We start from the raw sequence: 25,868 nt of genomic DNA on the forward strand, positions 1-25,868 counted from the left end.
TATGGTTCAAGTTTGGACCCAGGATTGATCAGCTTTGTACAGGTGTCACTCAGCACCAGCTCTGCCAGTATGGTGAACGCACCACTACAATCACCTTCCTGTGTGACCGACTTCCCGCTCTTGCTGTAGTAATGCTTCCTCCGTGTGTCTCATTAGATACTGGCAGGATAAAGGATAAAGTATCTGAACAAGTCTGGTAGCTCTAGATAACCAGACCCGCAGTTGAAGGAATTTTCCCAATGAATAATCCAAGTTGGATTTCAAAACTGTGAGCTACTTAAGGAAAAAAAACAACCCTAAACAAAACTGATACTCATTTTTTTCTTCCATGCTCACTTCAACTACATCCGAGTAGGAAAGTAAACTTTAATTGACTGTGCAGTATCTTTGTGAATCAAAATTTCTGCATCTCCACCAAAACCCAGAAGATGCCATTTTAGGTTCATCCAAGTTTGGCATTTTGATCAGCGCAGGCCTCCTGCACAAACCCAGGCTGACTGGAGAGTTCCTTGGCAAAAAGTCAGCAACCTCCCCTGTGTAACCTGCTCAGGGCCTGGGACACCGGCAAAATGATATTCAAGCTTTGAGTCTCCCTTCACTGGTGCCATCAGAAGTTTCTGGTATTGCAGCCTTAATACGGGACAGTAAATGACAACAGTTGAGCTGCACAAAGCTCCCTGGTACCAACCCTCCCAGCCTGACACGTTAGGGAAGGCTGGAGCGAGAGGATCGTCACCCAAATCCAACCAACTGTTAAAATCCACCAGCAAGGAGGAAGGGTCTTACCCTGGAAACTTGAGCGCAACGACACAGAGTGACCACATCCAGGAAAGAGAAAATTCTGTAAGAGAAGTAAGAGGTACCTTATTGGTTATCTACATTTAAAACAAAGATAACATGGAAAACAAAGCGGGGGAGAAGGACCGGAGACAGCAAAACTTCTTTGTAATTGAGCTGAAAGCTGAACTGTGAAAAGAAGCGCAGACCCAGCAGTTAACAAATGAAAGCAAAACACGATGCTGCCCCACTGTGAAATACTCATCTCACACCTTGTAGTATTAACTGCTGGCAAACTGAACGACCGTTTTGATAAACGGACGCTTCCAGGTATCGTGCAGCCCAAGAGCCGGGCGTTCCGCGGAGCCCGGGCACGGCAGAACAGTCACGCCGCGCTGCGGTGGCTCCTACTCGACGCAGGAGCATCGCTGAGCCCAGCACCTCTGTTCGACAACCCCAGCGCCTTTCGCAACAGCTCTCCAAAAGCGGGCGGCGTGGTAATTAACAGGTAACAGATCCGAGCCCGATTTCAGTGCGTGGATTATTTCTTCTCTTTCACGCAGCTGTGCTAAACATGAAGTGTTGTTAACACCGAGGCCGGAGGAGTATTTTGCTCTGCAGCACTGCAAAGCAACTTGGGCAGCCAGATGATTTGTTCGATCGCGCCAGCACGGTGTCTCGGAGAGACGCGTTCAGGACTAAGCCGATGCGGTCACTCCTCTGTGGTATGTCATTCCTCTGCCAGGCACGCCCAAGTGTTCAGGCCAACACCCTGGTGTTGCTGTCCTATTTACTGGGATAAAGGAATTAGCCAGTAACGCTTCGCAATGCTATCCCGGGCGAAGACATCCGTGCTTTTATCTCAGGCACATACACCCCCAGCTGTGAAGGCAGGAAGTACCAAGCCCGTTTAAAAGCCCCCAAATCCACACCAATTTATCAAAAGGGTTATTTTATGGTTTATGGTTATTCAAACAATCATACGCCACAAAACAGAGAAGGTCAAGTGAGCAGCAGAAAGAGAGTAAGGTCTCATTCTCTTTGCCAGCAATTATAAAACCGTAGAATGAACTGCTTTTGCAAAGACAATACAAGTGTTTGACTACAAGAAAACACTTGCACATATGCTTTAATATTTTAAACTTGAAGATGACCAGAAAGAGAAGGAGTGTTACAGGTTTGGGGCAAGCAATTTTACTCCAATGCTATACGCTATTTTATAAAACGCCTTTCTCAGATAAAGTATGGTTGTCCAGGAGGAATTCTGAGAACAAACAGAACTCCACTGCTCCAAAACTCTCCAGACTTTCTCAAGAGAACGGCATATGCCCAGATTAGCAATTGTTTGGATACCTGCAACACTTGAGTCACCTCCCCACGAGACCGTGGGCTTGGAGGGGAACGTATGTAAGCTTTCCTGTATTCTCAGCAGACCCGCCTGTGCTGGAACAGACTCAGAAATGAGAAGATGTTGCTGGCAGCATGTTCTTTTTGTGTGACTTGTAAACTTAACAAACACCCCGTACTAACATTACTGAAACTCCAATACAAAAACAAGAAAGCTGTCGGATGTATTCATCTCCCCAACCAAGAACAAAGAATACATTTGAATAAATAGCGCAGACACTGGTAACGCTGGGGGAAGAGGTGCCGAGAGCAATGAACAAACATTGCGTTAAAACTACATAAACGCCCATAAACCGCACTTTGTCCCAGAGATAAACAATGAGGGGTTTCCTAGGCTTTTGCTACAGACACCAAGTTTTGTGTGCATGTTAATATGTGCCACACACCTTCAGACACCCACGTCTTCGTATATTGTTGTATACAACTAGCAAATCCTGGATTTTCAAATTTTAGGAGGGGTCACAAGCAAGGCTGAGATAACACGATACAACCGTTGCATGACCAAGCTTTCTTCACTAGCAGGTATATAAAAAACACTTTAGAAATATCGATGTTGGTGGAAGAAGAAAAAAGGATGTTACCGATAGAGGATGAATGAAGATTATTTATCAAAACACTGCTTATAGACAAGTTTTCCCCTTGAATTAAGTGTCATTTATTCATGTGTGTACGGGAGCACTGGGGATTTACTTAGCACAATGTCAATGTACAACAATACAAGGAAAGCCTGGGGAAATGATAGAAGCTAGGGAAAATTCTTACTTTCACCCTAGATTTCCATCACAGGAGCAAAATCAAACTCCATGGGAACAGCAGCTAGGTCAATAACTATGCAAGCTTTCTATATTTTCATTAAAATTGCTTTCTCCATGGAAATCCCAGGCTATTAATAACCATCTCATCCCTCTATCAGGGCTATTAGGTCTTGGCCAAATTCTTTTCTACTTCCTGCTCCTCCCTTCCCAGCCTACCCACACAGTAAAAGGGATGTCAACACAGCAAAACACTTGCCCCTCTCACCTCCGAGGTTACTGCTGCTGAGGAGTTCCCCGGCTGCCTAACTCAGCAACTTTAATTTTCCAGTGTTTTCTGAACTGCTCTTGCATTTGTTCAAGAATATTAACTAATGACTCCACAGAATCAGACTGCAAAAATTACTCGTTTCAGCAGCAGTCACTACTGTGTTGTGCATTTTGGTCATTTCAGAATTGGCTCCAACTACAACCCTTCACATGAACTGGAAAGAACAGCACAGGCACAGTTAAAATCTTGCAGACACAATGACCCAGGCTACGTTTTCCAATGCAGCCTTGAGGACAGGTTTTTTCTTCTCCAAGGAGCTGCTGGGGAACATTTAAAAAAACCCAAAACCCACAAACAAGCTGCCCACGTGGGTAAGCAACGATGGAGCAGACTTCTACCAACAGGAGTACAGTACGGGTCGTATATACTGAGTCTCTTCTCAGCAATCTGCACAGTATAAAATAAAGCAAAGGTAAACTCTATGTTCACTTGAAATAATATGCATTCTTGCTATTACCCTATGGCTCAATTAAAACTGGATTTGGCAATGAGGAAACATACTGGGCTGACTGGAAATCTGGATGCAACTTAACTAGTCAGCTCCAGACCCTTTCTCGGTGAGAGGGACAATTCCTCCTGAAATTATTCCAAAGCACCAAATCCTTAGAAAATATCTGCTGCTCTGGCCAGATTCAGTTTATCTGATGAAAAAAAGGAGAGAAGAGTAAGTAGCAGCATTATTCAGTACTACTTGAATAATGGCTTTCCTGATTCTGCCTTAATAGATCAAACGGCACATAGCTGGGATGTTTATTTTTACATCTAACACACAGGATTTCTGTTTTGCTCACAGCTGACTGCTGCACTCTTACATTGATCGTTTTACTCTTCAGAGTTGACAATAAGAAAATAATCCACACCGATAACTTTATCATCAAACAGTGATCACAGATGAAAGCAGACTGAGTATTCCAAACAGGAATTTAAAACATCTGCAGGTATTGCAGCAGATTAAGCTGTTTCCCTGCAAAGTAACTCCCTACGTTCAGGACTTTGCCTGAACAGTCCAGCACTGGACAGTTTAGCTAAAACACATTGCAGTTAGAGCATTTTTCAGGTTTCAACCTCTTAATCCACTGAGGGTTTTCTAGGACTCCTCACTTTCCCACTGCCACTCTAATTAGATTAGGGTCAAGACTCTAATGAAATCTCTGGATGCTGTGGGCTTTGAGGTGAGCTAGCTTAGACCTTTAGCCTTCTAAAATCATCAACCTTTTATGTCAGCGACTCACCATATAAGTTAAATTTTGCCCCATACTCATTTTATGCTGATGGGCTGGCCAGGAGGAGAGAAACGACAACTTTGCTGCCAACTGGTCAGTGCCCCATGTGCTCTGTCGCTTCCTTGTCCCAAGCGGAACTCAAGCTCCGGAGGAATAAATCAACATGGGGCTTGAGGGTCAGATGGCAAAGCCAGTGCCAGTGACTGGATGTGCTGAAAATGGGCTAGCAGGCAGCAGGAGGTGGCACGGAGTAAAAGCTGCTTACGCCAGGAGAGAATTGAAAACTACTTGACCTACCCATGAACCAACAAGGAAAAGATGAACTCCTGCAGCCTGGTCCCCTTCACCCTGCCAAGCGTAAGCTGCTTAGCAAGTAAACCTGCGAGTAAACCTTCCTCAGGAAACCGGCAGAGACCACCATGGCAGAGACCACCACTGCCACAGAAGATCCAGGCTTGTGGTTGGGGTTTGGCTTGCGGACAAAAAGTGACTGGCAGGCAGCCCTCAAAGAATGAATGCACCTTTTGAACAGGGCATTATTAATGCCAGCACAGGGAAACAGGGACACGATGCCCCTTCTGGGGCAACGACCACAGCCAGAGCTGATGTGGACTACGAAGTCACTCTTCAGAGCCACCGAGCCAGACGCTGCCCGAAGAGGAGCTGGCAGCAGCAAAGGAACACGGGCGGTGAACAGAACTCCACTTTTTGCTGGTTTGGCTCAGGTTTAAACTGTGTAAAGCTATGTTCACGTATAAAGGTGTAAGCTCCTAGAAACTCAGCTGGCAGGAGACTACGCTGAAGCAGGAACGGCAGTATCAGGATAAGGACTGGTGACCCATCAGCTGGTCTCTCTACCCACAGGCTGCAGGATTGCTTTGTTTAGAGTCCTGCTCTCAGGGAAACGCAGGACAAACATCACAGTTACAAGCATCATGGCAGGGCAGGACAGCTGAAGCACGGGCACATTTAAAGGAGTGATTTCTGAGGATAGCCCTCCAGAGCACTTTACACCTCCACCGCATCCTCCCAGACACAAGTGTTACTGGAGTTGCACATTTCTGTATCTTGGGTGTGACAAAGGCTGCTGTTGGCTCCTTTTATACCCTCCTACTCTTTATTTTGCTCAAGAACAGCTTTCCACTTTGCAACCACATACATGAGACATCAATGCCATCTGCAGAATGAACAAACCAGAGAACAAGACATTACACAGCAGCACTGCTTAAACACATAAGTCTGTCTTGCAGCCAGTGACACTCGTTTACAGGAGATTCCTGCAAATAAATGCATCCAAACTCCTCTTTCAAAAGCTGCACTGTCAAACCACACTAATTTTCACAGTACGCTAACAGCGAATTCCACCTCTCAAAACCGTTACTTATGAACTTTAAGATCTATAAACTTTGTCTCCTGATTTCTCCTAGGTTCCACACAACCCTGAACGCTTGCTGTGTTCTACAGCAGGTTAGGATGATTAGGGATACCAAGACACAAAAGACAAACACATTTCTGCGGAGCAGAAGCAGGCATACTGCTGAGAACTCAGCCCCACTGTGGCTTGTACTGTCCAAATTCCCTGCTTGGTGCAGGACCTTCCCTCCTACTTACCACAAATCCTTCTCCAATTGTCTAGTAATATTCCTCAACACCAGCTACCTCCTATGGCCCAAGATGTGCTTATTGGTCCCACTCAGGATCATTCCACTTTGACTGATCTACCAGAAAGCTCACCCATGCTCTAATCAAAGTCCTGTTCCTTGGGAGCCCAGTGATCACACGCCTCTTTGCCTGAAGTCCATGCCAAATCTCATTTTCATGTAAAAAAATCTCATGTAAAATCTCATTAAATTCCACCCCCCAGACATTTCCTCCTACAGATTCCTTGCTTTCTCTATGCCACACGAACTCCTTGCCTCATGTCAGTGCTCTTCAGAACCTGTCCTCACCCTACCTGTGTCTTGTCACCTTACTACAAGGGCAAATCCTGATTTTGTTGCATCTGCAATGCCAGTACCTACTTGCTCCCATGAGAAAAAGAATCCCCTCTCAGAAAATCCAGGGAGACATTTTCCCCATTCTTCAAATTCCCCTTTTGCTGCAACACAACCATACCAATAGCTCAGGGCAAGTGCTGGGTGAAGACAACTGCTGTCACCTGGAAAAAGCTGTGCAAACTCACCTGGGCTAGGGCATCCTGTCCCACTCCTCCCACGGGTTGCTTGTCTCTCCCGGCTACCTGATGCTGATTTTTTACACAGCAATCTCTGTATGGCATGGACAACCATATACCAGGCTCAAAACCCAAATACCCACATTATTATCAAGGAGGGCTTTGGAAGCCATGCAGCTTGCTTTTGGATGAATAATACTGGAATAAAAGAAACGGAGATACCATGACAGAGAACAGAGGAGGCAGTGCAGCCAAAGGAAAAAAGAAAGACTCAGACTGTTTTTTCTATTCATTTTATTTCACAAGTGAGCTAGAAGCAGTTTCCTGTGTCAGAGCTCCTCTCCCCAGACTTTTTATTGCCATTAAACGTTGACAGTACTACACGGTTTCTTGCAGTGTAAGAATTTTGTTCGTGTTAATAATTCAAGCTGCCACCCGCAATTGCCTTCAACGTTTACTGTCTCGCATCTCAGCTCAGAGCACTGATGAACACGACTTTACTTCAAGATGCCAAACTGTGACGACTGAGGTACAACCACACACACACATCATTCCACTACTGCACCGGGAAAGGCAAACTTCAAAAGGTGTGTATGTGTGTGCCTGCGGGAGGGCAGCGCAGGGAGAGGGCAGAGCTGTCTGCCGAAATCCAGTCTGATCTGTTTGATCTTTGCCACCAGGACCATCCTGCCAGGTGCTGAACATCTGTCTCATTGACAAGGAACAGGACAAAGTCTGCTCGAGCAAAACTGGAGCAGAGGAACTAACTTGTTTTTTTAAAAACGGAACACTTTAGAGACAGGCAGAATCCTATTCTACCCATTAGCCTATACTTACCATTTATTTGCATTAAGGACTTGTTTAGTCCTATAGTTCTTCCATCTACAAAACAGGCAACCAGCAAAATAATTTAACATTTTAGAAAACAAAACATAGTAATATTTAGCATAAACTGCTGCTGCAGACCTTTGATCTGCTTCTGTTTGCCTACGTCTTTACGAGTGACCCCATCCAAGCTCATGAGTGATGAGCATACCAGCAAAATCAGCTACCGGCTGCAAGTAACGCCACACAATGCGGTCTCCAAGCTTACAAACCGAAAGAAGGCTTACCGAAGCAGCAGCTCTTTTGGAAGTTTTTTGTTGATCACAGCTTCATCATTGTTTGAGAACATCTGTAAACAAAAACAATTTAAACAATTTAGGCATATATTTTCATTAAGGCAACAAAACCTACTTTACTCTAGGGAAGAAGCTGCTGCTTAACGAGGCCATTTTGAGAGAGACATCTGGCCCAATAAATTCTCAAAAGATAAACTTTGCACTCAAGCTTTCAAATGGCTGAATTGGACTGTAGTTGGGTAGAATATTACATCCAATATAGTTTAAAAAACGGTCCAAGAATGCTCTCTGGATTGATAGATTAAATATGAACTGAGATTTTTAATTTATCTATTAAAGTAAATGATAGTTAGGGGGTACTCGTGGGCTGGCACCGATTACAGGAAGGTATGACCTGCAGCATTACTACGGGCTTCCATCTGTTCACGGTGCTGCCAAGGTACACCAAAGCAGAGGCACTTTAAAATCGTGAAGTGTAACTACGCATCAAACGAGCATATGGCCAACAGGTCAGAGGGCTTGTGACGAGAATGATCAAGCAGCCCCAACATCCAACAAATGGAGGCTGAAGATGCAGGCACGGCAGGACTGGTTTCTGTAACAGAAGAGGACGCAGAGTGGTGGTGAACAGGAGCCGAAAGAGAAAGTATTACAGTGCCCGTATGGTTCTCACAGAAAATTGTTTGAGAGCAGCTCTTAGGACCTTAGGGGCAAACAGTATTTTTTTAAATCATGAAGCATGGTTTAAAGGGAGACGTGATCTTTGGTGCTGCATCAGGAGGAGAGATGATTCTGGGACAACACTGTGTTCTTCCAAGGCAGTGACACCAGCGCTGTTTGTTGCATCCCATAAGCGTTTTCACACAAAGCATTACCATGGTGGCCAACAATTTACAAATCTGAAATGGACTTTTGGACCAGCTAAAATAACCCCACTAGCTGTAAGAGTGGGACAGAAGCTTCTCTTTTCTAAGGAGTCCTAAGAAAAACAGATGGCAAAGTCTCATCTGCTTCTTGAGGAATACCTGCATGTATTGGAAAGACTTGGTATTATCTTGCCATAGTGAAAAACCAACCAACCAACCTCCACGCACTTACGCCTGTGGGAGGAATGATTAGAGTGATCTGTGAACTAAGACTGCTGAGCAGCGATGCCTCATTCCATCTTGGAAGCATGCTTTCAACATTTCCAAAAGCAAAGCAGGGAACAAGGAGAATGAGCTTTAATTGCATTAATAAAGTTTCTCTCTAATCTCCTGGAAGGACTAAGAGCTGATCTTCCTGAGCTACATACCTGGTAAAACTGCTGCTGAAACTACAGCTTGAAAAAGCTGATTCTTATCGGTTGATTGAGTGGTCTGAATCAATTTAGTTGTATGCATGCAAAGCAAATAAAACCAGCATCAGCTAGGTCACTTAAGTGGCAGAGGATGAGATTAAGAGTTAAAAAAGGAAAGTAAGATCTTAGTGGCTTATGAAGCTGTACGCTAGGCCCCACTGACAGACAACAGCTTCTCCAAGCAGCAAATATTCTGTACCCGAGCATCAATCCAACCCCATCACCTACCAAAGAAACCACCACAGCTTAACGTCAAAAGCTAACGTGCTGCTGCTAAGTAGCTTTTTAACATGCTCCAACCAATGAGAACTGACAACAGAATAATGCCACCATTACAAGAGAACACTAAAAACAAGGCTTTTAGAGTCAAATTTAAAAGCTGTGTTTCTAAATCACAGTTTGCTTTTTGATTATCTCGAGATACTGAAGCGGGACACGAACTCTCCAGCGTTCTTTCCCAAAATGTCACACAGAAAAGTGTTGTTTTCCCCCCACAGATGCTTTTATCACTTCCCACCAGAAGATATCACAAGTTAGCAAGTCCTAAACGGTCCACTAGACAGACAACTACTCAACCCATTTTGCAGACAATTAAAATGGAAGTCTTGCCATTTCCCCAGCTAACACAAATTACGTGAAGTCTGTTCCCTTAAGACTAGGGCAGAAGAGCGTCTCCTCAAGACGAGGACCGCGTTCCGACTTGGTCATGAATGCTATCCGGCGCCTGGCAGCTAACTGCAGAGTGCCACAGCGGGTCAGGACAGACACTGCCGAGGCTGTGAAAGGAGTGAACACACGTGCACGTTCTGGGACTGGATCATCTAATTAGATGGCTTTAGCTGGTCAGCTGGGAAATTAAGGAAGTTCTGGAGAAAGCTCTAATGAAGGAGAAATGCAGAGGAATTATTCATGGGAAAATGAGACTGATTTTTCTTCCCCCAGTTACAAGAACAATAGTAAACAGGCAGATCTATTCTCTTTCCCATCATTGTCCAGGCCAGAATTTTACATCCGAACCGGCACCCTCCACCCTCGTCACAAAAAAAAGGGTGAGAGAAATTAAAGGAGCAAATCAGATAGCAGTAGGAGACTTCCGAAAAGGAACCAGACTAGAAGAGAACCGTCAAGGGGCAGGAAGTATTAAAATAAAGATTCCTGAAGCAGCCAGCCAGCCTTTTCTGTTTCATCTGTACTGGCAGGCAACAGTCATGTGAGAATGCAGGCAATAGTCACGGTCTGCTGTTAACCCAGACTGTACATCAAGGACACTCAAACAGCTTTGTGCAAGACACAGGTAACTGGTTGACTTCTGCCCATTACATTGCTCAACAGAAAAAGCTTACCTTGATTCCAGTGCAAGTCAAAGCCTTAAATTGTTTTTCTGTAGAAGCTACCCTTTGACCAGTACTATACTAAAGGAACATTTGGGTTTTGTCTTACTAAAAAAGTCCTCGGACTTAAACGTGGCAGGACCGGGGCCGGACGTGCTCTGTGGGAGAACCTGGCGCTGGAATTCCCCCTGCACTGGGAGGCTGTGAAGTGCCAGGGTACATCACCAGACCTGTTTTCTCAAGCCTTCCTTCAAAACTTGGTGCTCAGATGACAGAGGCTGCGTGGAAACAGGCTGGAATTGGGATATATTGCCAAGTCATGGCAGCAGGTATAGCTAGTTAAATATATCAATTGACACTGTGACTTCCTGGCAAGTCCATATAAAAAAAATAGTCTGAAAAAAACGTTAGAGGCTATTCTAGACTTCCAGGCTTTTGAAATTACTTCTAGGGATAAAAACTAAATGACCTAAGTTTGCTTTTCCTAACATGTCTCTCAACATCCTTTAATACCAGGTGTTAGAATAGAATTTAGTAGAATAAGTTATTCTTGACAGGATGGAGAAAAACATATCTTTCTTGTATGTAAATTTGGCAGGCTGTATAAAACAGATCTCCCACAAAGCATCAAGTTTGCTGCTGTGTGAAGCCACATCCCTTACGCAGAAGGAATGAAAGCAGGAAGAGGATGAAATGCCTCTTACTCTTCCACCCATCGAGGTGAAGGCAGACCAGCGGTGCACTACTCTCTTTTGAAACAGACTTTTTACATCGTTTACTATTCAATGAAAGGGCAATTGTACTTATTTGGCTCCCAGTTTAGACTAGTCCAGCACATTCAGCATTTGACAGGTACACCCAGAGGGGCTTGCTTTGGCATGTTTTTTTTTTTTTTTTAAGAGTAGATGGCCAGAGGAGCTAGCAACAGGGACAAGGGTGATCCAGCCTTCAGCCACCCACCGGAACCCACCAGGTGCCCCTGATATAAGGCGCTCTTTCCTGCACTCTCCCACACTAACTGAAAGCCCGGAGACTATCGCCCAAAAGTCAAAATCCCAGTACTCCCCAGGATGTATTTACAGGCACCGCTCTGCTTCCGTCCACACCGCTGTCACCCAGCAGCATTCCAATCAAGCAAGTTTATGAAAACAAGCGAACAAAAGCCATCAAAAGATACAGTTCTTGCAGCCTTACACTGGAGTCACTTCGCACGACATGTAATTGTCCATCTGCTTTAGTAACTCCTCTCTTGCCTTTCGGAATATTAGAAGTTTTACAAACTGGCTCAATTCATCCGGTTGCCCAGTCCTGCAGCAGTCTGCAAGTGCCCTGTGCAGGGCTAATAAACAGATTTATCTACTCCGAGGCACTGCCAACAGTGTAGAAGAGAGTTGCTACTCAGGCATTGGTCATGTCAGCCATTCATTACAGGGCACAGCAACCCAAAGTGGGTCATCCGTATGACATCAACACAGGATTAAGATGACAACGCTTTGCAGCTGAGTGTGCAATGGATGACAGCATGTAATTATGAGTGTCCCTGCACAAAAAACACACCTACATATGTATCATCATACATGCAAAGAGGGATGTGAACAACAGTTGATGCAAGCTCTGTAAGTGAAGCAACTCTTAGCAGGAATGCATTATTTGAGTTAAAACGTAGAGTAGAGTATTGTGTCATTATTGCAGCCATTCATTTAGCCTTTGAGCAAGCCTTGCGTTGTCATGGACCAGGCTTCAAAAGCCATGCAAGCATGGGGACTCGTCTCTCTTCTCTCCTTCAGGTCTGGTACCACACTATCCCTCCTGCCCAGAGTGAAGGGATACGGGTCAGTATTTAGCATGTAAATGAGGTGTCCACAAGCTGGACTGATTCAGCTGCTGCGTTCACGGAGAGACCGTGCAACTTCTCACTATTACATGACACAAACGTATGTCACTGGCAAACGCTAATACGGAAGGTGATACAGCCAACACCTACAGTTCTTCTCAGGAAATCCATGCTCAATATATATTTAGTTATATTTTTAGAAGTTTTCATCTGAGAAAAAGATGCTGTATTAACATGGATGTCTCAGTACGATTTATTTACTCCACAACAGTAAGTAAAAGCTTTTCCAGCAAGGCGAGTTTTTACTCAGTTTCTGCAAAATTTACATCTTCGCTTCCAGAACAGTTACCTTGCCCGTAGCCCTGGTTCCACAGAAAGTCTCCAAGCACACGTTGGCACAAAGCTGTCCCCCACCTACAGAGAGCTGGAAAAACTCCCCAAGAGCTGCTACGGACCCCAGCTCTGCGCAGGCTCTTGGCTGCAGAGCTCTTCCGCAGTCTGGGCTGGCAGAGGAAGGGGGCAATGCTTTCCTGTAAATGTCACATCTGGCAACGGTTTTCACTTTATTGTTGGGGAAGGGCTGGAGGGATGTTCCTATGAGGAACAAAAGTGTCGGTTTTTGCTTTTTTGTGTTCGGAAAAAACACACTTGAGAAGTTTCTAAATTAGTTATTTCAACATTTACAGTTTACTGGAAGTTATTAGGAATATTAACATACAGAATACAAAGCACGTTTATTTTACATTACCTTAAATGCTCAAAACTACCCTCTGTAAGCAATTCTTAAGATACTGGCTGCATTTTTAAGAGAACAACAGTTCACTTGCCTGATATACCAAAAGACTTTCCACTAGAACAGCAGCAAGGACTTTTTTTTTCCCCCCAATAAAACGCAGTTCAGACATAAAGACATACCAGACTGTCTTGCCTATACAACAGCAGATACGGAAAAACAGCATCAGTTTTCCCAACATTTTGTTACACAGAATTTTGCCCACTAAAGAGACAAGGAGCAGGAAAAGAACAGAGTTTATTTGCAGCATAACATGGGTGGCCTACAATGAAGGCGTATCTCAGATATAAGAACACTCATGTACTCCAAGGGGTTTCCATGCTAGAACTTCAGAACTTGAAGCGACCAACATAAGGTGCTACGTCACAGTGCCACCAAAATCCTACTTTGTCAACAAACATGAGGGAATTTACTGGCATAAAGCTTCAAGGCTGATCACACGGAGTCATTCACTTTTGATTTGACTGTTTGCAGAGCTTGTTTCTGCATGAAAACGTGTATTGTTATGGGCACCGAGGAGGAAAGGAACACCACCCCTCTCCGTGCCCTTTTACCTGCACGCAAACAGTCACACACAGAGGCAGGGGCCTTCAGGCTGAAGAAAAGTACTGAAGAACTTGGTAATACGTTCAGTTGGACATGAAACACGCTACCATCAACATTAACAGGTAGCAAGTAATTGTCCATGCTCGTATTCGATGCAAGCTGAACACCGGCGAGGCAGCAGCATAACGCGGCTGCTGCATACAGCATCTAGGGTGGAAGTATTTACCGCACCGCCGGCAAACACAGCTGGTTTTCAACTGAGACTGCAGCTGCCATCAGCACGGGGAAGGGGGATGGTTGGTCTTAAATATATAAAAATCACACGAGGCTTAACTTTAGAAGCATCAGTGCCAAGGACAACAACTGAGCACACAGTGTTAGCCCAGACAGGGACTTTGAACTCAAACACTTTTCTTCTAAAGTGGAAAATTCAAAGCTCAATGGAGAAAAAGGGATGAAGCTTATTTGGAACTTGACAGAACTCGCAGCTATAAGGCTAGCAAAGGCGCTCGAGTCAGCCCTTACACCGAGACCCACTGTTACGCACCTTAATGTTCACTCGAGTGAAAACCAACGTGGGGTCCGGCACGCCCTGCCCCTCGAGAACGCAGGCTGAAAACCTGAAACCGCCCAAGCAGCTCTAAAACGCAGCATGCGCTGCCATGGCCGAGGACACGGGCAGGTTGATGCAGAGAGAGGGAAAGAAAGAAGAGGGACATGGATTTTCAGTACAAAAACCAAACCAAGCAAACAATGGAGTGACATCCACCCAGGTGGGCAGGAAACAAAAGCTATAAATGTTTCTAAAAGCAAGTACAAACACAACCATGTCTCTACATTAAGCAAACTTCACACAAAATAAACAATACAGAATTTAAAAAGCATACACTTAAGAATCTATGAGATTAGTAAATGTAATTTTAAAATCCTGCAACTTGTTCACTTGCATAACAGAAATGGTGCAAGACAAACTTCTTACAGCAGCCTTACAAACAAAATAAGAAGGTAACCACGTGCTAAGGCTGACATTTTAGCTGTTGTTTAGACCTAGAGCTCACAATCCTTGGTTCACAAGCAAATGCCAGCCTAACCCTCCACAACTGCTTATAACCACAGGAAATCAAGCAATTAAAACCAGGACAGAAAACAGACTGCAATTATTAGAGAATAAATAATGCATTCTGGAAACTATCTTTAAGCTAGGGAAGGTTGGGAATCAACAGTTGCCATCATAAATTAAAGATGACATATGTAGCTGGCATATTTTTTGTTTACATCCCCACCCAATCTGTATCATCAAGACGCTTTTGAGATTAACCTTCTGAGCTATGAAAAAGTCTTTTGCTGTTCTGAAGTGAAAGAAATGAAACATCTGTGCAAATTCATTCAAGGAGTTTAAATCCTGACGAGTCAGAGATGCCCTGTGAGGTGTTCTTCAGCTATACAGCTGCTGGCTTGCATCCAAAAATCTAGTATTTCTGGTAGTATTTACACCACTTTTATCTGCTATGGTCTGTATGGAGGAGGTGAAGAAGACCAGTACAGAGTCACTGAAACAAGACAAGACACACGCCAAACCTAGCTCATAGCACACAACTCCAGTCTAGTAAAAAAAGCTGAGCATAAAAAACAAAACAAGAAAAATGTGGAATTCATTCTGCATTTCCTTTGGAAAAATCGAGCGAAGCTTTGAAGTGACTTCTTACAAACACTGTCAATAAATACTAACACCTCACCTCTAGTTCTGTTCATTTTGAGAAAAAAATTCTACCACTTACAGGGCTCAAGTAACCAAAACGTGAATGACATGCTTTGAGTACTGGTTCAGAAGTGCTCCTTCCCCAGCACAAGATTTAAGGGGAGCAGGAGTTTAAGCAGGCTGAGCTGCCTTACTGGATGCAAATTAAAAAATAACACTGCAGAGATAAGTCACACAGCAGTGACAGTGAAATACAAGGCTCTTCAGAGGACACAATACAAAGCATAAAATTGTTTACATCCACAAGCAGTTCAGATTGGGCGAATTTTTCTTCTAGCCTTTAGTTACACTGGGACTTTTTTTAAAAAAAAAAAAAACACCCAACCCATCCAGTTTAATCTGTGTTAAGTCTCCAAGGAAAATGGCTGGCTGTCGAATAAAGCCACTGCTGTGACAAGCTCCATCGCTAGCAGTCGCGATGCTCCGGTGTCCCCCTGCAGCATCTGTGTCGGTAGAAGCAGGGAAGGCGAAGCAGCCGGCCGCCCTCCTGCCACGGGCACCCTCGCCCAGCCTGGCTCACAACCAGGGCTCTGCTCAAACAAATCGTGACTAAGCAGTACAAAACAGAGACGAAATAGACCCTGGTCGAAAAGGCTTATTACAGGCTTAATATTCCTAAAAATAGCTCAGTAGGCTATTTACTCGACATACACCGGCAGATCACTTCTACATCTGCTTGTTGTTGCTTCAGAAAAGCTTAAATTTCTGCTGGGGTACGGATGAGCTACCTTTCTGTGCAGCCAGACTCCATTCGGCATTCAGTTACAAAGTTAAATAGCCTTTTTTTTTTTTAACCAGCAATGCTAAAAGCATGAGGCTGAACAAAAATTTGGTAAAGCCCTATAGAAACCAAGGCCATGCCAAAAAATTGCCTGCTGCACACACCTCGGACGTAGCAGTATATCGCAGAAACTGCTGTGGAGAAGAAATTCATCAGGTGATTTATGTACAAATATACAAGGTCATGTTGCTGCATTCAAAGAGTAAAACTTCAAAGTCAGATGTGCAGGTGAGATACCAGAAGGCTATTTCTGATTTAAGAAATAGCATTTCAGCTGGAAGCACCACATGTGCTACATTCTGTTTTTTTAAAAACTAGAAACTGCTGTCAGATACCAAAGGGGCACGTTCATACGCTTTTTGTTCATCTATTTTGTTCTACCACCCGGGTCTTGGCTCTGAGACAGTTTTCAACAAAACAAGCAGCCCACATCTACACCTAAAAGCTCACTGTTCATTTTTAAACAGCAAGCTAAAAGATGCCACCAGCACTAGTCATTCTCAGCATTTTAGTCACCCGACTTCTCCTGGCTGACACAGGCTGCAGGAGATAACGCGTCTGAGCGATTTCCACCGGACGGTCCTGGCAGGGACGCAGGGCAGAACCTGAAGCAGCCTGGTGACAGATCAGGGAGGCAGAAGCTTGTGGTTAATCGGCTTTGTCTTTACCAGACGTTGAATCTGGTGCTGAACGAAAAGCACTCTCTGAAGACGTCAGCGATAGCTCATGTCCAAGAACTGCGGAGGTCAAAGTTAGTTGGCATCACAGGTTACATAGACGGCGCAAGCAGCGAGAAGCAAAAATACCACATATGCTGTCATCAAAGCTGGTTTTGGGCATCTACTTTTTTTAGCTCCATTAAAAACCTCAGCATCCTACAAGTGGTCATCTGGGTATTTTATGACCTATTACAGAAATTTGATTTAAAAAATGATGCTACTTTCTCACACACACCCTTCAAATTGTAAATATATACCATTGCCCATAAATAACAACATCCAAGACCAACCAACAAAGGAGAGTATAAATAAGACAAAGGCTTCTTGACTTCACAGCCTGTAGCCATGGACTGTGCTGTAAAACACCCACCATTTTTTTCTTTTCAGAAGCTCATTTTAGCAGGGTAGCAGTTTACTACAAATACCCTTCCTTTGAATAAATTTAGAAAAAAAACACCACAAAACCAAACCCTAAAACAGAGACATACTTTGGTATTTTCAGGCCAAAACTGAGACTCCTCTAGCTCTCCAAGGCTCATCACAATTCAAATAAGCCTCTTTGATAAACAAATTTCTTATAGTTCTGCCCCTCTATAAAGCCTGCAGTTCCACATTACTGGTAGTAAGTGTTTTTTCACCACCAGATTTGCATTCAGCTATTATCTAGGAGATGATGCTGGTACTATGGGCACATAAACTTGGAAATAAAGTCAAATGACGGTATCTCAAAAAAACAACCAACCACCTTACCCGAGATGAGTTGTGAAGGGCATTAGGCAAGTGTGCCACACTAAAAGGATGGTTGATCTGAAAGCAAATCTGAGATCAGCCAGGCATATACAGCCACCAGCCACACAAAGATTTGTGCCCCTCCGCACAGCCATGCGGTTAAATATTTCAAACCATATCAATAAGGCTAAAACATTCATCAGGTTCATTTTCATAATGGCATGAGTCAAATGAAGTACGTAGCAAAGTAATCCAACGGTGAAAACAATAATTACCTGATCTATCCTAGGCCCCAATTAATAATGGTATCTAAAATAAAATGAGACATACCAGTGCATACAGGCTCTCTAACTCCCTTTCCTGTTACGCAAGCTGCGATGCAAGACGGACACAGCCCAAGCAGCCAAGCAGCTCTCCTTGGGAACACACACGCTCCCTGAGCTATCATTTGCAGTGGCTGCTCCGACCAGCAGCTCCGAGCGAAACCACCTTGGGGAACCCCTCTTTCAGCACCGAGATGGCGTTTATCCCGGTAACCTGCAAGAAAAGCCCTCACCAGTGCCATACCCAAACAGCCCAAACCTCAGACACAATGCGCTGCTCTTCATGTAGCTCCGGTCAAATTAGTGACGAGTCCTTATCGGGTGCTGCCCCAGCATTCTTTACCGCACAAGTGTCAGCAAGGCAGGGGGGAGGAAATACAGGTTTTCTGACATTTCTGCTTATATTTCCTGCTGAAATTACTGTTTGCCAGGGCCAACACTTCCACTGTTGCCCAACTTGCAAGCACAACTCCTCGCAGAGGAAGAAAGGAATCCCATTTTGGGGGGGAGGGGGAAGTAAGTTTGTGACACAAGCTTGGTCTCTCAGGTAACATGGGCTAAGGTCAAAGCACACACACATAATCCAACCCTTGTAAAGCTCTTGCTCTACCTCATTATGGCAGGGATGTGCTTGTGGCTGCTAGTACAAAGGCTACAAGGTGAAAGAGGTGGGAGACTGAAACCTCTCCAGCACCAATTTAACAAAAAGACATGGAAGAAAAGCAATCAGAATTGGTTTCTGAAATACCTTTTATCAATCCATTTTATAATTAACTTGTTCCCCCACACTATGCCTTCTTTGGCTTTTGGTAATTTGTCTACATGGCACCTGTATGGCAAAATATGGCACGTAGATTACAAAGGAGAAATTCAGAGCAACTAAGCTTTCCCCCTGTTGCCACCTCCTCCGAGAAAAAGCCATCTTCCTGTTTAATCCTTCCCAGTCTCCCTGTAGCCCGGGTCAAGTATCTTTTGCGCAATTTGACTTTTGCTTCCAAATCTTGCTGAATTCCTCTCTCCTCTAACAGAGTACGGAGCACAGCCAGAGGACCAACACAGCAGGGGTGGGAAACACAACTTGCAGTTCACATGTAAAAGTGAAAGGCTATGGTAAGTGTAAAGTCAGTTTTCAAAAGTTTCTGCTAGAAAACAGCAAGGAGAGACACCATGGGATGCAAAGAGTTATCGATACTCCCTGCACGCTTTGTGTCCATCTGTTTACACAACCTCCATTGCTCAAAATAACAAAGCCCTAACCAGAAGGCTAAAAAGGAGCAGCCCAGCAAAGGGAACAAAGACAACCCCAAAAGGATCAGCTCCAAACCGTAAAGCCAAGCAACCCTGAAATACAGAAACAGCACTGAAGAGCCAGGAACCCAGCAGATTCAAAAACGGCATTAGGGTAATTGAGCTTATTCAATTAAGCTGTCTGAATGCAGACAGAATTAATTATTAGTTGGCAACTCAATTTTGAAGCATTTTAAGTTTTTCATTTTGCTTTCAGCTTACCTCATTTTGTGGCACATCAAAATTCAAGCAAGACCTAGGAACTACGGAGGCCACTAGCACAGCAGAAGAGTTAGAATTCCCTCACATTGGGCATCCTGAATTCCAGAAAAGAAATGCTGTGAAACGCACTCGATTGATGAATTTGTCCTGATGAAGGTGCTTGCAAGGCTCATACAGATGCTCATTCCTCAGACACATCTCTGGTGTTCCCACTTTTTTTTTTTTTTAATAGGACAAACTGCCCCATGAAGAAACACTTCACAGCCAGAACCAACTCCTGCTAATTGGAGGTTTTGAAGACTCTGAGGAAGCTGGAAAGGATGGTGCTTTGTGTTGTTGTTTTTGTTTAAGGATGTAGAGGAGACTACACATATTGCTCAGTCTGGAAAAAAAGCAGCTATAATTATTTAAGCCTGACAACGTGGCTCGAACACAAGACACTGCAGAGCAAGAGATCCCTACATGGGGAAAGCTTAAAAGCCAGGAGTCTATAGATGCTGAAGATGTCCACAACTTGTCCCATGGTTGGTCTAATACCAAAGACGACAGTGTTTCATGTAAAACGCTGCTCTTGATCACAGGCAGGAAGTTTTGTGCCAGATCACCTCTTTCAGCTCTGTACAAGTGCTAACCATCTCAGAGCGGTGCCACCTGACCACCTCCACTCCACTCTGAAAACCAGAAAGCTCAGAGGAGCACTCAGCCCTAGAAGACATCAGAGTTTTTTGATGATGAGTTAGTGAAAGCAAGCCCAAGGCACCTGGTCTCCAGATGACCTCCCAAGCCAGAAGAGCACAGATGAAACAGCTGAAAGAGTGATGAGAACTAGGGCCTCTGCAAGGTAAATAAGCCCTCAAAGAGTAGAGTAGCAGTCAACTAAAAGCATCAGGAGATGACATCCCCTCCTCTTTTCTATTATTTAGTTGTAGTTCATCAGGCATCTCGTATTAGGTACGACAGGAAACAGAGAAACACGAAATATAAGCCAGGATTGCAGTCTGTCAGGGCACGTTCCATATTAAACCAACACCACAGAAAATTAGGAGTCAATCTGGGTAATGTTTTCCCTTTTTGTTTGCTTTGCTACAGTAAGTGGTTATTTTCTCTGTGGTGGCCACACCTCCTATAAAGGGACTTATTTAGAATATGCTCATTTGGCTGGGCATGCCAAATGTTCATTCTTTCATTTAAAAGAAAGAGTAGTTCCAGGAAGAATGTAGCTATGTGGTTGGCTACACATACGTACCAGAAACCCATATGCAAGTCAAATTTAAGAAGCTTAGCCCATATTCCATTATCATATTTTATTACTAAACTAAGAAGGAATGATCATTAAATCCAATCTAGATTGGATTTTAAAATTACCCAACAACAATAGTTCAGGAAACTGTTTACGTGGCTTAACAAAAGACAATAACCTAAGTCTGAAAACGAAACCAAACTCCCCCTCAATAATTCACTTGTTATTTAAAGTCTGAAACAGACACAATATACATTAGTCACATTGCTGCATCAAGCTATTTTTACCCAAAGATAAGACTCCAGACATTCAGAGGCCTTACTTACCACTCCTCAGTCAGAGAACTACCACGGCAGTCAGCTCGGTGTCTAATCCCGAGGTAACGCAGAGGCTATGTAGGAGGAGTACTAATCACTAAGCATTCAGCCCCGTGCTGCCTTCGTTGATCTTACGATATTCAACAACTCTGAGTAGCAGCTTCCAGTCTCAACACATTTTTGCATAATTGTCCTTATGTCACATTAAATATGAACTATTACACTAAAAGGCACGCTCTCGTCCGTGATTAGAACTTTTACTTTTGAAGCAGAAACATTACAAACTGTTTTCTAGGAAGCACAGCTGAATTTCTACCCATACTTCCCCTCTGAAAAATAAATCTATTTATAAGTGTGAATACAGTAACATTTTAGAAGCTTTTCAGACCAAAACACCCTCACTAGACAACCATTCACTTAAAGCGAAAGAGTTCTAAACTCGTCCCTTCCAGGATATATAGGTGAGTGGGTCAGAGGCAATCAATGCTAGGGCTAATAAAACCATGCCCTCGTTTACTAACCAAAAGATATCCAAGAAACGGGATGTTTAAAGGTACTTTTTGTAGCTCAAAATAAGCCCTTCTGTAACACACCAAATCTTCCTGTACAAATATAGAGTTAAAAAAATTCATGTAGACCTCAAACACTCTTTGAGCATTTTGCTTATTTTTAGCTTGTCCATTTTTTACTATAGAAAGTAACATACAATTCCAGGAAAAAAAAAACCCACCCAAACCAGACAAAACAAAGCTCTTCCCCACTCTTCTTCAACAATGAATTGGGCTAATCTTGTTTTCACACAACCCTGATGAAAAGCTCTCCCATACTGGAATTAACTCTAGTATTTCAAGACAAAGGCGAAGGAAGCAAAAAAGGTCGCTGCCGTATAAGACGTTTCCCCGCAGAAGACTGCTACCAACGTGTTTTTATTCTTTACTCTGCTCTGTAGCCAGCCACTCTGCAGTGATAAAAAAACCTCTCAGAAAAGGAAAAAAAAAAAATCCGTGCAGCCAAGAACAGACTAGAACGGTAAAAACAATAACCCCGGATAAAACACGTTACGCATTCAGCCTTCTCTTTCTGTGTTCCCTGGTTCAGTTCAATGTTTTTATCATTTGAATGCTACAGAAACATGAATATTATAAGACTATTTAACCTGAAAGCATTCTAAACAGATATGCTGCTACTTATTTACAGCAGCTGATAAGGATTTGACAAAGGAAGAAAAGAATTTCACGTGCATTATTACAAAACCATTATTTTCTGCACCTTTCTCAACTCCAGGGCCAGTCTCCTGTGCCATTCAACGCTGCTCTCTGGGGACCCGGACACTCTTCAGTTTACCACTAACCAGTGTTCTCCCTCGATGCCATTCACGTCCCCTCTCCACCACGCGGGGACACAGCCCCACCTTTACCGATCCAGGCTCTTCTCCTCCCATGCCGCCCTCGTACACAACGCCAGCCGAGAGGGGGAACGGGCAGGTACCTCCATCCTCCCCAGCGGGCTCTCGCAGCGATGCGGAGCGGACCGGCCCCCGCCCCCGCTCGGGGGGGACAGCTGTTCCGACAATGCCGGGTGGAAGCAGCCCCGGCTCCAGAGGCTGCTTTGTGCCGCGGCCTTTCAATAGATGCTATTGTTTACCCCCCGCTCCTTCCGTCCTCTCCATCCCCCACCTCCCCGCAATCAAATTTTTTTCCCGGCTACTACCCAAAAAAGCCACACCGGCCGCCCCAGCCCCCCAGCTTTCCCGGGCTCTTCCCCACGTCCCCGGCTCCATCACCAACCTCGCTGCCCGCCACCCCAAGCGGGGCGGGTGGGAGGGGGGGGGGAAGAAGTCTCACGCCACCCGCGGCTCACAGGCCCGAGCCCCCGCCCTGCGCACCCACCCACAGACACGCGCGGCTGCAGGGCTCCCCCGCCCCAGGCCTGTGATAAAGCCCCCCCAGCCCCTTTCGTACAGGGCCGCCCGCGCCCCCCCTCCGGCGCTGCCGTAGGGCCGCGCTGACCGGCTGGTGGGGGACCTCGCCCCACGCCCTAATGCCGTGGGACGGGCACACGCTGAGGCCTAGCCTCCCACCCCCGTCTCCCCAGCCGGGACGGGCGGCCTCACCCCCGGGGCCGGCCGGGGCCTCACCTCAAAGCGGCTCTTAGTGACCCCGTTCATCTCCCTCCGCATGGCGGGGCCGGGCGGGCGGGGCCGGCGGGGGGGGGGGGAGGAGGAGGAGCGGGGGGGGGAGGAAGCCGGCGGAGGGAAGAGGGCAGGGGGTGCCGGGGCTCCGCGGCCTCCGCCCGCCGCCGCCGCCGCGTCTCCTCCGGCCTCAACTTCAACCCAAAACAAAAACACTCCGCACCTGCCAGCAACGCGCACGCTCATTGGCCAGCGCCGGGCACGGCGCGCGGCGCCGCTGGGGGGGGGGGTGGAAGAGGGCTGCGCGCGCCCCCACCGCCCCCACCTACCCCGCAGGCCGCCGCCCCCATCGCGCCGCCGCCGCCTGGGTCCTCCCGCCCCGCGGTGCGACCCGGGTAGGGGCTGCGAGGGGCGGCCCCCCCGCCCCGCTGCACCGCGGGCTGCGGGTGCCCGCCCCGCCGCACCGGGGGCCGCAGGACCCCCCCCCGGCCATATCCGGGGGCCGCGAGGATCCTCCCCCCGATATCCGGGAGGGGGGTGTGCACCCCCCCCGCCGCCGCGGGGATCTGGGGGTCGGGGGCGCGTCCCCCGCCCCTCCGCTCCCTTCCGGGAGGAGCGGGGAGGCCGCGGAGCTCGGCCAATCAGGGGCCGGACTGGCGTGACGTACCAGTGATGTCATTCCCGCGGGAAAAACGAGCGTCCTGCCGCCGGGCGCGAAACCTCGTCATGCCGGAGCGACTCGTTTGCGCGTCAACAAGCCCGTTCCCGGCAGCACCTCCCGAGAGCTGAAGGCGGGCGCCGCGGCCTCGACCAACCCAGCCGCTCCCCAGACGGGTACTTACGTCACGACCAGTTCGGAAAGAACCATTTTCTTTTAATCTCCACGTACACTTCACCACCTGAGATTAAAAGGTTTGGCTTTTATTTTCTTTACACCTTTATCTTTCCAATACTGAAAGACGTAAAATAATTGTCGAGAGTAAGCAAAAATATTTAAAAAATAAAACCTTTGTCAGAGACCAAGCATTTACAGGTCAAACGTCTGTGTAGTCGTGTACCTCATCACGGCGTCGTGCTGCCGGTGCCCGGCTCTGCTCTCCCTCACGTGATTTACGTCACACCAAAGGGAAAGGGACAGCGCACCGAAATGGGGCAAAAAGCTTTAAACTGCCGATCCCGCGGTCCCAGACTCTGTTCCCTCCATTTCTGCAGGCGATGGCGATGCCCGCCTTCCACTGGAGAAATTTAGGATATTGAACTTTGGTCTTGGGTGAGCAGAGAAGGAAACGCGCGCAGCTCTTTCCTTTAAAACGCATCTTTCTGTTAATTATGAAGCTGAACGGTATTTCCTTCCAACTTTTCCTGTGTTTCACACCGGTAACACATGACTCCAATTAATAACAAGTCCAGCGAACCGTCCCGTGAAATCCCCGGCCCTCATTCAACTTGAAGGCCGCTTCTTTTTGAAGGCTGTTTATACCTCCATACAAGCCAGAAGGGATCAAAGGGCTTTTGTGAAACAAAACAACTTAAAAAAAACCAAACACACCCCAAAATGAGAGGGGCAGCATGAAAACAGATGACAACCTGCTGGAGCCTGAACAGGCGTCATTCCCGAGATGCGGCCGCTGTAGCAGGGTCTCAAGAGAAATTCCTCTGGTGGTGTATTTCTTACATCCTCTTCACAGACACCCCACAGTCATACGATTCCGATGCTGCGTAAGATAACGTCATTTGCTCCAGGTTTAGACTTTACTCGCTATTTTCCTATCGTCTCAGCACATGAAGAAGGGAGCACCGGTGAGGGGGAAGCTACGGTATGCAGACCACAAGGATCAAGGGATGAATGATGGAAAACACACGAAGGGAGAGTTCTCCAGAGCCTGGGCATGGGGCTTTGGAGAAATTCACGGCTCCCGCATTCTGCAGGAGCCCTGGAGGAGCTGAAAAATCCCTACGATTAACTGAAGAGTTGCCACCTTACTGAAAGTCACCGGCCTTGCTACAGCTTTGAATGAGCCGGAAAAGAAATAAGCTTTCCTGGGGCATCACTGGGGTCAGACCGTAAGCAGGTCTGGAAATCTCTGCAGTTAAAAGAAACTTAAATCCTCGGCATCTTTTCTGACTGCATCCCCAAACACAAAGTATATCTCATTCACACGGGGAAAATCCCAGCCTCCAGGAATCAATAGCAAAATCCAATGGGAGCAGGACTCTGCTCAGTACATAATTCAAAGGGAGATGCATTCGTAGAACCCTTGATTTCCTACATTCCTCTTCAGTGAATCAGATTTAACTGCTTTTAAAAATAAAACGCTCTCCTGAGTCTCTTTTCCTTTCAGGGACCACAAGATAAGACCATAGAGGATGCCTGAGCCATGCTCTTAATTCCAGCCAAAAGGGGAAAATCCATCTTTTAAGGAAATCACTGCTGCTGCTGCAACTCTTATCCCAGATGAACCAGTTAGGGGCCGTTTCTCCAGCAGTGCCAGCGCTACACCAGGACACGGCTGACTCACACTGCCAGGCTAATACCTCCCAGAGAGAGAAGGCAATGCTTGTGTGCATTATCAGAATTACTATCTGGGAAATGCGCTGCAAGTTAAAAGGAAAAAAGCAAAAACCAAAATGAAACCCTAAAGGGCTCAGAAACAGAAACAGATTGAGAAAACAAGGCCCATTTTTTAGCCGTGACTGCACACTAGCTGTGCTGTCAACATTAATGGAAATATT

The 25,868-nt window shown here is 45.8% G+C and overlaps 1 protein-coding gene across 2 annotated transcripts in view; it reads right to left on the reverse strand.

Annotated features, from left to right (window-relative positions):
- FBXL20 (F-box and leucine rich repeat protein 20) overlaps positions 1-23,183 on the reverse strand; it is a gene marked incomplete at its 5' end in the record, with an annotated part of 40,266 nt that extends 17,083 nt beyond the window's left edge. For both annotated transcript variants that reach the window (XM_082010430.1, XM_082010429.1), the window contains 3 exons: positions 787-841; positions 7,776-7,837; positions 23,142-23,183. In XM_082010430.1, coding sequence (XP_081866556.1) covers positions 787-841; positions 7,776-7,837; positions 23,142-23,183 — 159 coding nt within the window. The remainder of the gene's footprint in view (positions 1-786; positions 842-7,775; positions 7,838-23,141) is intronic.
- Positions 23,184-25,868: the final 2,685 nt, after the last annotated feature.

The sequence above is a fragment of the Phaethon aethereus genome (genome assembly GCF_964289735.1).
Source record: "Phaethon aethereus genome assembly, chromosome: 25".
Taxonomy (NCBI): Eukaryota; Metazoa; Chordata; class Aves; order Phaethontiformes; family Phaethontidae; genus Phaethon; species Phaethon aethereus.